Source organism: Schistocerca piceifrons, chromosome 8 (assembly GCF_021461385.2).
Source record: "Schistocerca piceifrons isolate TAMUIC-IGC-003096 chromosome 8, iqSchPice1.1, whole genome shotgun sequence".
In the NCBI taxonomy this organism is placed as follows: domain Eukaryota; kingdom Metazoa; phylum Arthropoda; class Insecta; order Orthoptera; family Acrididae; genus Schistocerca; species Schistocerca piceifrons.
Genome location: NC_060145.1, coordinates 65017129 through 65035467, shown reverse-complemented (window position 1 = coordinate 65035467; position 18339 = coordinate 65017129). Strand labels below are relative to the sequence as shown.

At 37.3% G+C, this 18339-nt stretch overlaps 1 protein-coding gene across 1 annotated transcript in view; it reads left to right on the top strand.

Annotated features, from left to right (window-relative positions):
* The first annotated feature begins 4139 nt into the window (after window positions 1-4139).
* Window positions 4140-18339, top strand: part of LOC124711233 (wee1-like protein kinase) — a 102096-nt gene continuing 87896 nt past the window's right edge. The window contains exons 1-4 of the mRNA XM_047241194.1: window positions 4140-4787; window positions 5043-5172; window positions 6581-6708; window positions 13676-13900. Of these exons, the coding sequence (XP_047097150.1) occupies window positions 4261-4787; window positions 5043-5172; window positions 6581-6708; window positions 13676-13900 (1010 nt within the window). The 5' untranslated portion in view covers window positions 4140-4260. The remainder of the gene's footprint in view (window positions 4788-5042; window positions 5173-6580; window positions 6709-13675; window positions 13901-18339) is intronic.

Genomic DNA, 18339 nt, shown 5'->3' with positions numbered 1-18339 from the left:
GGTTATGATAAATTCTTGTGTGTGTATCACATTTACATAATTTTTAAATGTACATAGAGAGCTATACATGTCATATAAGTATCAGTCTCTCAAAGAAATTAAAATATGTTGCGAAAGCCTGATGATCTACAGTGAACAGGTTAAGAGAAATTCAAACAACAATTTGCAAATTAAAGTATATAGAAATTAATGTTAGCAACAGACAGGTAAGTGCTCCAATTATAGTAAGAAAGCTTTTTAAAGGCTTTTTATAGACTTTTAGAAAGTGATATTTGTATGAGAATGATATATTATCTACTCATCAACAGCAGAAAGGATTACAATAATGTGAGAGTCTTGAAGTAGATATAAAGAATCTTCTTCAGCTGATAAATAGTCTGAAGAGCAAAAAATCAGTAGAGAGGATGAAAGTTTTCCTTTGCTTTTTAAAGAAATGTAAGCTGTAGTTAGTTATATCACTGTATCATTTAAAAAACTGTGTTTTTCAGAATAATATATTCCTTGGTAACTTGAAGTTGAAAATTCTCAAGTCTTTGTTTAAATGTATGAGATAAGAAACTTCTCCAGAACTGCGACTATCACAGTAATTTCCTCCTTTAGTAACATTACTGAAAAGAAATTAGGAAAATACGTGTTGGGTCATTAGAACAGTTAAGGTATTTCCAGCCTGGGTTAGAAGAGACTGGAGTACAATGTCACCAGCAGTACAATTATTACAAAACGTTCTTCAGAAAAAGGTGGAAGTAAGAAAGCAACAGGAGTCTTTTCAGACCTTTCAAAAGCTTTCAACAGAGCACATCATATTACACTACTGTCAAAACTTGCAGATGACGCTCTCAGTGGAAATCTTATGACATTACTGGAGTTATATTTAATAAACAAGCCACAATGCTCTAAAACATAAATGGAAACAGAACTATCATAGACAAGAAAAGATTCAGACCAATAATCATAAAATTTTGTGTTTCACAGGATTCATTATTAGGTCCATTTATTATGATGAGAAATTTAACTGACTTCTAGATAATGAACAGTTCCTCACTATGTATGACACTGATATGTGTGTTCTTTGATGGACAAAATATTCAGGTAGTCTACCTAAGCAAGTGCAAAAATTTATAACGAAAACGTTTTTAATTTTTTTACATTAGTTTTCAGGTGAAAATTTAAGGTTAACCACTCAAAAACCAAATCGTGTGATTTCGGTTGGGTGGATCAGATGAACAAATGACAAAAAATGAAAGTGTATTGGCTAACACACACTCTGCAAGTTTTTGTGTAAATTAATATAGATAATAAAGTGGCCTGGAAACATCGAGTTGATTGTCTGTCTAAAAATCTAATATCTAATCTTAATATTTTACAGAAGATAATCCCACATCTAAATTCAGTTTACTTTGAATCTCATACAGAACAAAGAGAATTTTAGCATTACATTGCTTCCTGTATACATGTATGACACAATGTTCCATATCTGTATTTGCAACGAATGTGGACAATGTACATGAGATTGCTGTTGGTTTCATCCATTGCATTTGTGTGTTATTTATGTCTCCACACAAACATATATTGTTATTTGGTATTAAAACTTTGTCTGAAACCTCTATTACCAAATTAAAAAAAAAGTGTCTGTTAGCACTAGGTGATCAGTACAAATGAAGAATGATGATTGCTTTTGATAAAAGCAGTTATCTGCTGGTCCATTTCCTGATAAAATTCAAAGAGTCTCACATGATAACTGTGGTAAGGTTTTGGCTGAGTTTTGAATGTGTTCCCTTTCTCATATTTTTCTATTTATTCATCCATTTGTAGGCAAATTTGTTTGTATGGATGTCAACATTCTACCTTCCTAGATACTTAATTACAACAGAGTATGTTAAATAAGAATAATGAAAAACATGATCTACATAAGAAATTCACAATATGGAGATGCTATTTATCACTGAAATAAGGAAGATAAGATTAAAGGAACAGCTAGAACCTGATTCAAGCAAGAGAAATGAATCACATGACTCCTCTCATAATAAACATCGATTTTTAGATTATGTGGGATAATTTACGAAATTAGACATGTGCTGCCTAGCCTACAAATATATCCCAGCCAGTTTAGCTACTTTATTGCTGTTCACCCTAATGATTTATTTGTAATAATTTTTATTGCATGAACTCTTCAACCAAGCTAAAAGTATTTTTTAGTAAATATAGTGTAAGACATGTTTCAAGTTTACATGTACCTTTATGTTGTTGATTTTTTGGTAATTTATTATAGTGAGTAAGTCGCGTAAGACGTAACACCCCCTTTATTCCGGGAGCGATTGGACATATCGGCATGCGGTTTTCGGTGAATCATAGCGGACTATGGGGCACATACGTTGGTACATGCACAATAATCACAACGTTTATATTGATAGAGATAATGAGGCAAGTACACGTTTTTTAAATGGGACGCTATACTTTTTTTACCATAATTCGAACACTCTGGAAAAGACGCGTATAGTAATGTAACGCATGTTGCTATTGTGATTCAGACTTTGCTTAAAAGAGGGCGTATGAGGATTTACCTACGTCGCGTAGGCCGTGCATGCTGCATACAGCACGGCAACTCGGCTTGCTGGTCACAGGCGCTTCCGACCGCCTCGGCCTTCAATCGTGCAATGTTTCCCAGCGTCTTTTAAGCGAAGTTTGAATCACAATAGCAACATGCGTTACATCACTATACGCGTCTTTTCCAGAGCGTTCGGATGATGGTAAAATAGTATAGCGTCCCATTTAAAAAACATGTACTTGCCTCATTATATCTGTCAATATAAACGTTGTGATTATTGTGCATGTACCAAAGTATGTGCCCCATAGTCGGCTATGATCTTCGACCATAGAATGGTCGAAGGCTATGATTCGCCGAACACCGCTTGTCGATACGTGTAATCGCCCCCGGAATAATGGGGGTGTTACGTCTTACGCGACTCGCCCTGTATAGTTTGACTCCTTGGTAATACATAGTATTTGGGTCTTAACGCTATTCTTTCTATACAGATACTAGCAACTGCCGTGTCTGGTTTGGTGATCCTGTGTTGAGATGTTTGTTACTCATTGCTACAAGTTTACTTCATAAAAACTGTAGTTTGAAAGAACTTGCAACTCTCAAAATATCCCATGTTTTAAACATTCGGTGCAGTGGGCCTTTTCATGACTCATCCTTATTATTGTGACGGCCTGTTTCTGCTGTCTGAACACACTTTCCATATTGTGAGCATTTGGACCCCAGAGTATTACAGTATGTCATAATTGATGATAGAAGTACATATATCTGCAAAACATGTTATTCTTAGAAGCGAGCTATTAAACATTATTGCTAATATCGTGGGGCATAGCGTGCTGAGCTAATTCTTTTTCCAAGTACCCTGATATCTTCATTTCCCATTTTAATTACTGATCAACACAAATACCTAAAACTTCTGTGCTACAAGCACATGCTGTAAACTTATTACATAATTTAAGCTTTGTTGTGTTAATTCTTTTTTATTTGTATCAGAGTTCATGTTATTAGTATTTTTGTATTAAGCGTTGTTGACCATTTGTGGCCTCCTCTAAGTGCCTTGTCAGCTTCTACTCCTAATGTTTCTGCTGTCCTCCCAGTAATTATTTTATTGCTGTGATGAACAAATGACACTGTTTTATCTTGTGTAACATATAGTGGGAAGTCTTTAATGTAAATGAGAAACAGTATTGAGCCAAACAAACTTCCTTGAAGTACTCCAGTATTTAAATTATCTTGATCTGAAAGATGTATCACTGTCCCTGTTTAAGTTTGTCCTTCCTTAATAGCTTGCTCTCTCATATGACCAATGATCGAAAAATTTGTTTAATATTAAACTGTATGTCACGTTTATCTAGAAATAATTTCTATTTCTCAGTTTCAGAAAGTTGCAGCGTTTGTCAAAAATCGTCTTTATAAGTGGAGTGCTGTTTGAGTTCCATTTATTGTTGATGATTATATGGCAGCTATAAGTTTCTTGTGACTAAATTTTCAAAAACTGGTCGTTAGTGGGAAATGAAGTAAAATTCAACAATCGAAACTGCTAACAGTCGTATTTTGATGTTGTTATGTTGGTATTCGTATTATTCGCTTTGCCTCTGAATCCCGCGAAGTGGTTGGTTACCGGTTTAACGTGTGATAGTTATGATTTGCCGCCATTCGTTTTGTAAGATTTAGTGGCTTGTGTTTTTGTGAAGCGTTTTAATGTATGAAGTTTTCGAAAAATGGAAGAGTCAGGCTCGAGGATTTTAGATTTTGATTCGTCGGTTGATGATAACTATGATTTTAACAACAGTTCGGTTTTTGATCATGACACTTCGAATGAGGACGGAGCTCCTAAACTACAGCAAGAAAAATCAAGTTTACAATTTGGACTAGATTATCATGATCGCGAGTTTAGTGTTAACAGTTGTGGTGATGTGACAAACTCTACTAATTTAAAGATGTCCCTTTCCCCGCCGTACAAAGGAGTCCGTGCACTCAGGCTTCTCGATTCGCCCCTTACTCCGAAGACAATAATTGAAAATAGTTCTGGAACAGCGTTTTCGACGCCGTTTTTACGTCGTTCCAACCTCTGTCTTGCCAGGCGACAAAATGGGCGTCCTCGATCAAGATTATTTACCGCCCCCGAAGCTTCAACAGGAGAAAACAGCGATAACAACAAGCCAGCAGCTAACATAAACCCATTCACGCCAACTGGAATGCTTCTTTCAAGCAAAAAGAGATCTAGATCCAAGAGGAGTCTTGTGGGGTGCGTATCGTGGTATTTTATGTGATGTTCTGTCATATTTGTACAGTGTTGCACAATTAGCGTCTGCTGTGTGTGTCAGTATGGGGAGGTAGTCAGTTTAGTGCTTAAGCGTTTCCTGCTACTTTTTTTTTTTTTTAAACATAACAGTTTAAACCCAAACTCTTATTCATGTGTATGCGAAGTATAATACTTTTAAGTTATTGAAATCTTACAGCAACTTTCATCAATATTCCAGTACTTAATCTTCCTTTGTAGATCACCACCTCCGCCTTCACATGGTTGCTCGGTTGCTATCCAGGCAGCATCAGATGATTCAGATACTGAAGTGGAACAACCTACAAAGAAGCTGGCTCTCCATGATTCAAATATTTCAAGATACCACAAGGTTAAACATACAACTATATATTGTGTATAGCGTTTTTATTATTTTGGCTTGCAGTCAGAACTGTGTGGTACAAATATTTCATCAGTGTGAGTAATCATGTGAGTCTCTGTATTGCAGTCTTTCATAAGAGCCACTGTTAAAGTCATAAAGCTGGGGGGCTTCTGTTAGCTTTAAGCAGGCGAGACATTTAAATTCGCTAAATTGTCATGAAGGTAATTTGTCGGTTTCATAGGAATCTTTTCTGTGAAATAATTTCTGTATACTCTATAGAGTCTAATGTTTTATATCTGTGTAATTAGCATTATTATGTCAAAATTGGGTCTCTCGCCCTTCCTTATGCGATTCACTTTTTTATCCTTGTCAGACGTAACAAGGTTTTGCATTTTGTGTGTGTTTAGCAGCAACTAATGCTTTTGATAGTGTGAACTCATTCATCTTGATAGCAAACTTTCCTAAAAACTGGAAGATGCCCTACATTTTAGACATATCTTGAGAAATTGGTAGTGACCTGATCATCCTGAAATTCTTTGTTAAACAGTTGAAAATCCATAATGGAATGTAACAATTTTATGAAAAGGATAGCTGCTGCTTACCATATATAGTCACAGATAGGCAAAACGGAAAGACTGTCAGAAAATAAGCTTTCGGTCAGCGAGGCTTTTGTCAAAAATAGACGACATATACACACTTGTGCAAATGCAGCCACCCCCCCCCCCCCCACACACACACACAAATATCATAGTCTCCGGCTTCATCAGCTGACAATGATCTCGTGTGTGTGTGTGTGTGTGTGTGTGTGTGTGTGTGTGTGTGTGTGTGTGTGTGTGTGTGTGTGTGTGTGTTTATATGACTCGTTTTGTTGTGCTTATCTGAGACTTAGCATCTCCACTATATGGTGAGTAGCAACTGTCTTTTTTATAATATTGTTGAACTTGTTTGTTCCTGTATATTGTATATATGTTAAGTGCTAAAGTATTCTCATTTATTTATAAAGCTATATCTTCCACAATGTGTCTTGTACTGCAACTTTATCTACTCTCCTTCTTATTGTCTACTATTATGAATTGCTGCTGCTTCTACAGTGAAGAAACTGTCAACTGAAATTGCTGAACAGTAAAACCAATATAATTTGCTGTTTGGATAGAGAGAGAGAAGGCACTGAAGAAATTGCTGTAGATAATGTGTTGTGTTATTACAAAATGAAGACAGATAGTGAGGGTTTGCTTAGAAGGCGGTGACAATTGTCAGGATTTGCTCTTAGGTCTGTAGAAGGCTCTTGGTCACAGGTATATTCATCTTTCAGTTTTGCCTATTACAAATGACTAGTTTGAGAACATGTTGGAAGATGAAAGCAGTGACTGAAAAAATATAAATAAGAATTAACAATTTGTTTCCATATTTTTTCCAGGAATTTCATGAACTTGAACTTATTGGAACTGGAGAGTTTGGAACTGTATTTAAGTGTATCAACAGACTTGATGGTTGTATATATGCAGTAAAGAAGAGTATAAAACCAATTGCTGGCAGTGCTAATGAGTAAGTGTTTAATAATTTGTGTAGTGTTAAAATATTTCTAGGGTAGTGTAGGAAACATGTTTTGACATAAATCATGGCAACCATCTTCAAATACCAATGTTTAATTAGATTGATGTAAAACATTTCAGATTTGAAGGTTTCTGGGGTATAGTGTGCTTAGGAAGTGTTTGGGCTATGGTTTTATGGCAAATGTTGTGCGCACCCTTATTAAGTTCAGACTCAGCTGCTCAGTTACCTTGCATTTAGAGGTTTTTTAATTTTTTTGGTTATAGGAGCTGTGTAAAAAGTGAGCACCCTTGACATAGTTATGGCAGAACCGATGTAGTAAGAAATAATATTGTTATTACTGTAGAATTCGTTTTCTGTGCAGTCCGGAATTTTAGTTACTTTGAGATGCGATAATTTGACTTAGAAGTTGCTATGACGCTGTTAAATTTGTGATATCATGGGCCACCTGCATCTCAGTCTACATGTAATGTTGAATCCTACTTAATTTAAAATGTCCTTTGAATTTTAGGGATTGCAGAAGTGTCGGATTCCACCTGTCTGCTTTGACCTATGACATCATCAGTATGGCGGAAATGGCTATTCTAAGTTTCTCCAATATGGTGCCAATGATGTCACAACATACACACTGTAACACACGAAAATACGTATAAATAAGACAGCAACATCTCCCTCCTAAAATACAATCAAACTAACGGGACAACCACGGGAAACTGGGGCTTTTAGGGAGGGGACAAACTAAATATAACAGTAAAAATAACACCACGATCCCAAAACGCTCAAAATGACGAACAAAAAAAAATACAAAATCTACAGGAATCGGCCACTTCCCTTGACCTATATAGGTCAACTGCAGCTGACTATACCAAAACACCAACGCCTACAGCAAAAACTACGGAGATTGGAATTGGACATTTCCCTTGACCACAGCTGATGATACCAAAACACCAGTACCTACACATAAAACTATGGAAATTAGAATCAGTCATTTCCCTTGATCAGTATGAGTCAACCATAACTATTGATGGGTCATTCCATGCCAAGTGGTCTAGAGGCTCCCACATGACCCTCATGGATTTTGATGAAATTTTTTATGAACATTCACACATGTTCTCAATGAACACTGGTAAAATTTGAGTTTCAGAAATTCGATACTTTCGGAGATACAGTCACTTGTTTAAGACCATAGTACAGCTTTCTATAGTGCGTCCTTGAATTTTCAGCAACTTTGAGATATCTCTGTAAGTATTTGCAGGAAAGAAACAAAACTTGGCCATCTTATACAACTTTTAGAGCTCTTTAAAGTAAAATATTAAGAAAAGGATTTCTGAGCAATTTTGATATAGATAATTTGAAGCAAAGTTGGGCAAAAAAAATGCGAACTTTAGTTTTTTATATCTCCAAAAGTAATTGTGGGATGTACATGAAACTTTGCACACCATAACCCACCAACACAAGGTCTTAGAATATAAAATTTCATTCTCCCATTGCTTTCCATCATTTTACAAATCTAGGATAAAGTTGACGATTTTTCAAAAAGTGCTAAAAATGGGTATTTTTAGTCAAATTTTTCAAAAAAGTGTTTTCTCCAAACTCTTCTAAACTATCGTCATTAGAAAGAGCATATTCTAAACTATCTAGAAAAGTGGATTTGGTTTTGCAATGCAAGCATATAAGGCCCTAAAAAGTAACATCATTAAAGAGGTGCACTGGAAATTTGAAAACATTTTTCTAGCACTAAAATTATACCTGAAACCTTTTATTTTGCCTTATACATGTTTATTGATGTCTGGGATAAGTGAAATAAGAAGTCCTGATGAATAGGACCTAGCTTAAGTCTGAATTGCAAAAGAGTAAAAATAGAAACAATGTTATTTCTTAATTCTTTACACAGGTTCCCAAGCCTGATAGTAAAATTATTCAAGTGCCCTGTGTAAAATTAGAAGGCACTCTTGGGTTCCTTAGATTGTTTCCTCTAATCTATTTCAATTTTTCAGTATAATAGAAGGAAACATTCCACGTGGGAAAAATTATATATAAAAACAAAGATGAGGTGACTTACCGAACGAAAGCGCTGGCAGGTCGATAGACACACAAACAAACACAAACATACACACAAAATTCAAGCTTTCGCAACAAACTGTTGCCTCATCAGGAAAGAGGGAAGGAGGGGGGAAGACGAAAGGAAGTGGGTTTTAAGGGAGAGGGTAAGGAGTCATTCCAATCCCGGGAGCGGAAAGACTTACCTTAGGGGGAAAAAAGGGCAGGTATACACTTGCACACACGCACATATCCATCCACACATACAGACACAAGCTCCCGGGATTGGAATGACTCCTTACCCTCTCCCTTAAAACCCACTTCCTTTCGTCTTCCCCCCCCCCTCCTTCCCTCTTTCCTGATGAGGCAACAGTTTGTTACGAAAGCTTGAATTTTGTGTGTATGTTTGTGTTTGTTTGTGTGTCTATCGACCTGCCAGCGCTTTCGTTCGGTAAATCACCTCATCTTTGTTTTTATATATAACTATTTCAATTTTTGATATGCTACATTAATTTTATGATGAATATCAAGAGGAATGGTGTATTGATGGCCAGACGAATTTACTGATGGAGCTGGAATAACTGCAATAATGTGGTGTTCCAGAACCCAGCACTTGTCACTTCTTGGTGGCCAATAAAATGAATTTGCTGGACCATGTGGGTGCATAAAGTTCATTAATGCATCCCTTTGCTCTGTGGAGGTCTCACAGATATTCCCAATCCACCACATGTTTTCATAGATGCATGCAACATATTGTCCTGGTTGGAGAGCAGACATTAATATGCCTCCTTCATTACTGTGGCCCCTTTTAGCTAGAAAAGATGAACAATCATTTGAAACTCTGCCGACGTGAATTGTTGTTTCATCAATAGGTAAAAAGTGATGATTTTCTCTAGTGCCTGCTACAGTTTGTCCAAGCTTAAACCTCTCTTCTTGTGACACAATATTTTTTTCAATTTCATCTTTACTGACAAAAACAAATTTAATTCCATTAATGTTTTCAGAGCAGAAGTGAAACAGATCTAGGGGAGTAAGAATTTGTCCATTAAGTGGCCGTTACAAGCTTGCTGCTAACCGCTTTATTGTACCTCCAATCCCATCACAAGGTGATTTCCCGTGACTAGTAGCAAAAAAATTCCATTCGGCTGTCATTCCAAAATCACTCTTGTTGTAGCACAAATTTAGGAAATTCTTGAAATTTTTATATTGAGCACTGGAGCTATCACTGAAATAATGAATGTGGGATATCTGTGCAAACCGTGCTTTTATATATTTGATGCGCTCCTTGATAAAAACGTGAACTGTAATAGTGGCATGCCACAGTCAGTCACTGATATTGCAAAAACTTAAAGATTCTACTTTCTCATTTTGACGAAAGTAGATAACAAATGGATGAATTGTTGCTTGACTATTGTCCCAGTGGAAGCCTTGCACAGCATCCTGAATGATAAAAGAATAATTTTCTGCAAAATTCATTAGGACAACAAGCTCTTCGTCTTTCAGATGACATTTAAGGCCTTTAAGATGCAAGCTTTGATGTTTGGCAATGTAATGATGACATGACAGACTCCATATTTTATTTTTTACATTCTCAATATTTTCATCCACTACCATTTGCTTCGTGTCCAGTGTGGCCCGATCGGTATGTATCCATTGCTTAAACACAATAACTTCCTGTGGCTCATGACCTAGGAAATAGCTGGCAATTTCAGATGCTATAGCTTCGGGCCCAGGACACCTTTCACAGGGATGTAGCATACACTGTTTAGAGTTCAAACTGCCTTGCTGAGAATCTCCTTATAATTTTCACGTGTACCAGCTCCGCTAAGCATAAGCTTAACATTTTGGTGAATTGCACAGACACAAACTGCATGTGTTCCAGCTGATCCTACTGTTACGCACCATTTGGGTCTAAGTTCACAAAACTTTGAGAACCCTATTTCTGGACCATTTATATTCTTATAGATAACATACATTTCCCGTAAATTGCAAAGTAACAATCTTTTCTGCATGGTATGTCTTTCTATCTAAAAGTCTAACTCAAATACTATCTTTCTTTCCAGGGCACACCCTACTATACTCATCATCTTCAAAAAAATTTTACACTCTACTAGCAACTTCTGCTGGTAATTTCCTGCTTTGCCTATTTTTGGGAAGTGCCAGAATGCCCTTCTCTGCCTTAACCTTCCGAGCATTCTTCACCATTCTTTCGGACACGCCGAACTGAGCTGCTGTTTGTCTGACTGTCCAACTTACAGGTGCCAAGGTTAAAATTTGCATCTGTTCTTTATGAATTGCATTCTGCATCTTGGCTTTCAGTTCAGTCAGCAAATGTGCATAGTCGGCAGAGTTTCCACATTCCGTAATTTCACTAGCATCTTCAATTTGTTGATTTACTCCCATTGCCTTTACAATTCTGTTTTTAATCACATTTTGAGCCTTTTGAATTTTCTTCTTCACATATTGGGGCTTATCTCTGTAACTTACTGTTCTCTTCAGGGGTGAAATACCGATAGACAATAAACTACTATTTAATTCTTCGTTTGGTGTAAACTCCTCATCAGAATGTGATGATGAGGCTGATAAAGCTTTGTCCAAGTGTTTATTTAAGGTAGTCCTGCAAGCCAGCCAAATTTTCTGACCCTGGCTTCATGTTATTAATAAGATGCTTCTTCAACATATCAGAAGCTTTATTAGCTGTTTCAGTATCAAGAGTGTGAATTCCTGCCTTAACATTATGATTCACCTTCCCAAGGGGATTGAAGCATTTTTTTGTAACCTCTCATATTGTGTCAATAACAGGGCTTCATGGTGTAGGCAAACTTGAGAGGTATTGTCCAGCTTTGCTTCAGAATGTCGGACCAACAACTCTTTTTCCTCATCACTAAAAACCATTTTAAAGCAGCTTTTTTGGCAAAGAAAGTGATATGACACTTTGTTCCACTATCTCCTTGCCCAATTGAGCAGGAAGGTATGCTGTTCCCTTCTGCATCCATCTCTAACCAGCAACTAAATAATGTATTTGGCCTCTAAGTGCAAATTATAATCTGCTTAAATTTCAGACAAATTGCTACTGAATGAATACACAATGTATAATACCAATGAAAAAATCTAATAATTGATATATGCTATAAAAGACACAATCAAAACAATTTTTTGTAAGTTAGATTACAAACTTCGATGGTATTACGAATCGCTTAACAAGCCACACTCAGCCAAGCCACTCACTATGCTGCAAACACGCCACTGAAATATTGATTGTTCAAACAAGGCTCACAATAATGAAAGTCTGATTGTTAAAGTAATTGTTGCCATTAATTTTTCTATAAACAGTGAATCTTGTGAATTTTCTCTGTGAAACTAGTGGTTACGTATTTACCAAGGCAGTAGGCTACATTTAAGTGTGATTAAACACAAAATTAAAACTCGTAGATGTTTAACCAACCAATTTCACATGTTTCCCTAATAACTTTAAGACAAAAATTCACAGCTTACAACACCTCGGTATTAAAATCTCTGCATTATTGATTGGAAAATTTACATCACTTGATGCGTGATTCTAGCAAACCAATTCTTTTTTGGAAAAATGTTTTATACAATTGAATCCACAAATTAGGTCTTCATTTTCCACTTGTAAATATTTACAATTTTGAGAAGTACTAAAAATATGAAGCTATTATTCATTGAATTATCTCTCTCTCTCTCTCTCTCTCTCTCTCTCTCTCTCTCTCATTTTTTTTTACAAATGAGAAGAGTTTTATGCAGATGAAAACTTACGATAAAAGCAGAAGGGCTACTTCTCATAGTTTTCAAGTTTTTCTGACAGTCTCATTGCCTATTTACCAGATCTTTTTATTTCAATTATTCAAGGCACTAATAAACATTTATTAGGCATAATAAAAGGTTTCAGGTATAATTTGAGTGCCAGAAAAATGTGTTCAAACTTCCAGTGTGCCTCTTTGATGATGCTACTTTTTAGGGCCTTATATGCTTGCATTGCAAAACCAAATCCACTTTTCTAGATAGTTTAGAATATGCTCCTTCTAATGACGATAGTTTAGAAGAGTTTGGAGAAAACACTTTTTTGAAAAATTTGACTAAAAATACCCATTTTTAGCACTTTTTGAAAAATTGTCAACTTTATCCTAGATTTGTGAAATAATGGAAAGCAATAGGAGAATGAAATTTTATATTCTAAGACCTGTTTGGTGAGTTATGGTGTGCAAAGTTTCATATACACACAATTACTTTTGGAGATATAAAAACTAAAGTTCGCATTTTTTTTAAACAGCTATTTTTTTGCCCAACTTAGCTTCAAATTATCTATATCAAAATTGCTCAGAAATCCTTTTCTTAATATTTTACTTTAAAGAGCTCTAAAAGTTGTATAAGTTGACCAAGTTTTGTTTCTTTCATGCAAATACTTACATAGATATCTCATCTCAAAGTTGCTGAAAATTCAAGGATGCACTATTGGAAGCTGTGCTATGGTTTCAAACAAGTGCCTTTATCTCTGCAAGTATTGAATTTCTGAAACTGAAGCTTTACCGGTGTTCATTGAGAACAAGTGTGAATGTTCATACAAAATTTCATCAAAATCCATGATGGGAACATTTCTTGATATTAGACCACTTGGCACGGAATGGCCCTGATACAAAAAAACCAACAGCTACAACTATGAAAAACAACACCACCACCCCCCCCCACACACACACACACACACACACACACACACACACACACACACACGGAGAGAGACCATAACACCTAACACCTTTACGCGATGGGTTGAAGCAGACTGGTGGAATTGGACGGTTCTGTTGACCCAAATTTTATGGTTGAACTGTAGGGTATTTCTTGTCAGAGTAGCGTATTTAGTGTTTCTGTTTATTGCATTCTACACTACTGGTTTGGTTGACAGGAAAGCTGCTCTCAATGAAGTATATGCTCATGCTGTTCTGGGAAAGCACCAACATGTTGTGCGCTATTATTCTGCATGGGCAGAAGATGACCATATGATAATTCAGAATGAATATTGCAATGGTGGTAGCCTTGCTGATCGCATTGTAGAAAATCACAGAACTGGCACTGCATTTTCAGAATCAGAGATGCGTCAACTCTTAACTCATGTGGCTGAAGGACTTAGGTAAAGTACTTGTCCTTTTTTTTCCCCCTCTTGCTGTTACGTAATGTTGTTTCCTCAGTATTGAAGGGTAGTAAGTATTCAGGGCACATTTTTCACCTTGCTAAATAATTATTTGTAGAATGAGGAATAGTGTTTTAAACGTTATTTATTAGCTTTTTCTGGAAGAATGCTACTTCTCTCCTAAGTGAGAGAGACGTGGACAGAAGTTTTATAAGCATTAAATAAATACTTCAGAATAAATGTTTTACCTTTTATTGACAGTGTTAATCTAGTAATATGTAGTAAGCCTGTTTAGATTTCTGTTTTCCCAAACACCTCTTTATTGCTTTTGTAAATTTAATGAAGAAGTTAGCCACAATTTATTTCTGAGGTGTTCGGAGCTGATTCTACTTATTTATGTGGGTTTATTGCCTTTGTAGTTCTGTTTTTATTGAATATGCTGAATTTTACACACAGGCCCAGATTTCAGTCGGTTTAGTAACTTAAAAAAAATTCTCTTGTGGCAGGGTTATTGACGGACAATAACAGTGTAACTTAAATAAATTAATGATCTTAAAACCATAACTTAATCTAATTATTTATTTATGACTTCAATTGTTTTCACCACTGATAACATGTTACTTTGCATCATTCTTTTGAGTTGGGAGAGGTTGGGGGTGGACTGCATAGACTTAAGAATTTCTGCCCAGCTTTTATAAACACACATGGTACCATGCCATACTATCTAGTTGAGAGTTCGTACAAAAATTAGTATTTTAATCAAGCAGTGGAATGCAGTAAATAAAATTCAAAATCAGTAGTTTATTTCATCAAATATTATAGTTGGCAACAGCATTAATGACCTATGGCCATCCATCTTACAAGGAATGGTGCGTTTTCAATTTGGCTAACACTGCGTAGACTTATGTCATGTTCCTGCACCTTGGCAGTGTTGCTCACTGGTTTGCCTGAATCTGCCTCACATTTGAAGAATGACTACACTTTAAAAATAAGGTACCTTGCCTGTTCGCTAAACACTTTTTGCCTTTTAAGTGTTTAAACCATTATGATAAAAACCACAGAAATCAGTCAGTCATAGTTTTAAGCACATAAAGCATGGTAGAATGCTCAATATTATGTGAGTTCACACAGTATGGAATACAGAAACAGACTGATCCCTGGTTGGCTAGCTGCACAGCTGTCGACTGTGCATTCCCGGCCCAGAGGCTATAAATGCCATTAGAGATTTGTAGGTGGCCTTGACTGTGGCTATCATGCATGTTGGGTCCAGTCTTCTGCAACTTGTGGCTAATGTCAGCATTGATGTCTGTTGCTTGGGTTGTGACGCCCATCCTCATTTCATCCAGATGTGTGACGAAAGCAGTGAAGACTGCTGGCCTCAGGTGTGGAGTGCAAGTAGGGCTCATGGTTTGCAGCATTGTTCCAAGAGTTGATAGGGGTTCTTTGGTTTGAAGCCGAGCGGAAGGCCTCAACTGAAGGTTATGTTGATTCTGTGATCTTCTTTTCTGTAGATTTATGGTCTGCGTTAAGGGATGGAGGTGTGAGACACCTCTTGATAGGTCAGTGGTGCACTACACAAAGGGAGCAGCTAGTCAGGTAGCAGAGTATTTGTAGAGTGCATGTGGGATGTGACACCCTCTGAAGAACGTTTGTCAGTGCATACATAGAGAGCAAAGTCAGACCACGTGCAAAAAAGACACTAGGGCTGTCAAAATATTAAGATTAAATTGTTGAAGTATTGGTCACAGTCTTGAACACTTGGCGCCCCTCACCCCCAGGAAAGTTGTCACGCTCAAATTATTCTTGAAACTGACAGCTGGCTGTAACCCAAAGTAAACAGCTCTGAAATATTTAGCAAGGTGTGGAAAGTATACCTAAAAGCCAACTTGTAGGTGCCATGGAAGCGGGTGTGTTTATTGCAGTTGATGAAAATGTGTATTGAGGCTGTAAAAGTCTGGTGGTGAAGTTATTGTGATCCATGTAACAGGTGTGTGTGAACTCGTGTTAATTTTATGGTGTTTTTGCCAGCCATCAGAGTCCACCGTGACAATTTCAGAATCATTGAAAGAAGGTCTATGCTTAACAGCATCAAAATACTCAGATTATGCAGTATTAGTTGAAGGTAGCTTTAACCTACTGAGTATAGACTGGGACACCTATGGATTATTGCAGGTGGTATGGACAGACAGTCTTGTGAAAACTGTCTTGAACAGCTTATCAGACTGCCCAGTTACCTTATCTGTGGCACCAGAATAGGGACAGGGATTAGTGATCATTGTGTTATCATAGTGACTTGGTCAATCAATACAGCAGACTATTTGTGCTGGAAAGAGCAGATAAGCAGTTGTTAGCATACTACTTATTAGACAATGAATGGACGTCATTTAGTTCCAGTATAATGGACGTAGAGGACTTACGGGCAAAATTTAAACTGTTTTTAAATTGCACACTGGAGAAACACATGCTGAGTATGAGGGTTAAGTATGGAGAAGACCCACCATGGTTTAAAATGTGGCGGATATTCGTGGTTTATCCATGGACCCAGGACTACAGTGCTCCTCAGAAGGCCAGAGGCCACAGGAGATGGGTTTTGGGAATTGCAACTGTCTCGCCACAAGTACATTGTACAGAGCAGCTTTTTATTTATTCTAGTACATTTTTGACACTTCGAAAGTAGTTTATGCATTAGAAAGTATGGACTATAAGAAGAAGAAAATTGTGGTAGTCGCTGGCAGTTTGTAAGTTATATACTCGTGTATTCCTTGAAAGAAAAATCGCACAATACCTGTAAAATAAGACATAACACAGTTGGTAACAACTGACAGTAACAAACGTAGTAGAACCAACATTTTATTAGCGGCCACCTGTAGTGTTGGTTTACACAACTCTTCCCTGCATTGTATTATCCTATTTCGACTATCTCGTGACAAATGATCAGGGTAGTAAGTATTATATTCAACCCATGAGAATCATCTCATTTTTTGGGTCTATGGAACGAAAACTGAATCTAATCTAACTTCTTTCAAGAGGCCTACTTTTTCTGAGGTTATTTCTGAAATCAGTGAAGGTATTTTAAATTCTTCTTCCGACTCCAAGGAAGTGTATACTTTTGTCACCAAATGTGTTTCATTTTATTGAAATAAAATTACATCAGTGGTCTTAACGACACATATATACCATTTGGTTTGCTTTCTCCACTGAAAAACAATTCATTACAAAAGATGTTAATATTTAAGATTTTTGCTCACATGTTAAGCAATACAGAAGTCCTTAAATTTTTTGTCATCTTGTGTCTTTACTTACAATTAAGATCTCAAAATTTGTCAGGGAAAAGTGCCAGAAATTGTCTGGAAACCAGGGAAATCTCAGGGAGTTTCATTTGGGGTAACTTGTGGCAACGTGGAGATCATTCTCACACGATGATTATACAAACATACCGTCATTTTATTGTTCTACACCCTCTTACATGGAGGGCATAGTAATAAAAATCCCTGCCATAGAGAAGCAACTGAAAGAGTTGAGAAAAATAATAATCACCAGGTCTACATGGAATCCCAATTTGGTTTTACGGAGAGTACCCTATGGCATTGAACTCGTATTTCACTTTCATTTATTGCAAATTCCTCTCTGCGTGCAATTGATGAGAAAAATGCACGTGACTCACTGTACATGAGAAGGACCTGTAAAATTACAGACCAGTATTCTTAACTTTGATTTACTGCAGACTTCTTGAACATATCCCGAGGCCCCCTGCGGGGACCTTCTTCTGCAGTCTAGCAATGAGCTGCGCGCCAGTTTAGAGTGGCGAAGTGTCCATTTCGTCTGATGCATCCACCAGGATCTGAGAGATAATCAGGTTGCCACCTGTACCTTCATCTTGGCCTTAGAGGGTGACACATTGCACGAGGTCAAGGTGATGGTCTACCACTGTGACACAAAGCCATATAACCCTCTCCCGATGCGGTGCCTTAATTGCTGGAAGTTCGGCCATATGTCTTTCCGCTGTACTTCCAGCACCACCTGTCGAGATTGTGGACGTCCTTCACATCCCAATACTCCCTGTGCCCTCACCTCCCATCTGTGTCTCCAGAAAGAGACTAAGAGAAAATATGAGAGGCTACATCCTGTGCATATGGCGTCAACCTATGCCGCCGCTATGACAACGGTTGTACCATCTTCCGCTCTGCCACGTACAGTTGGCTCTGAGCCATCAGACTGCACCTGCCCCTTTGATGGGGGCACATCCCTCCCTGTTGCTCCTGCACAGCCTACTTCAGGAGCAACATCCCCCCCCCCCCTCCCCTCCCCAGCCCTCGAGGACATCAGTCCTCACTTCTCAGCCAGGGAAGCGTAAGTCCTCTTCGGGTCCTCTCACCAGGAAAGGATCCCTTGGGTCACTCCCTTCCCAGGTTCATACCATTGGCAAAGCTGACAGCCAT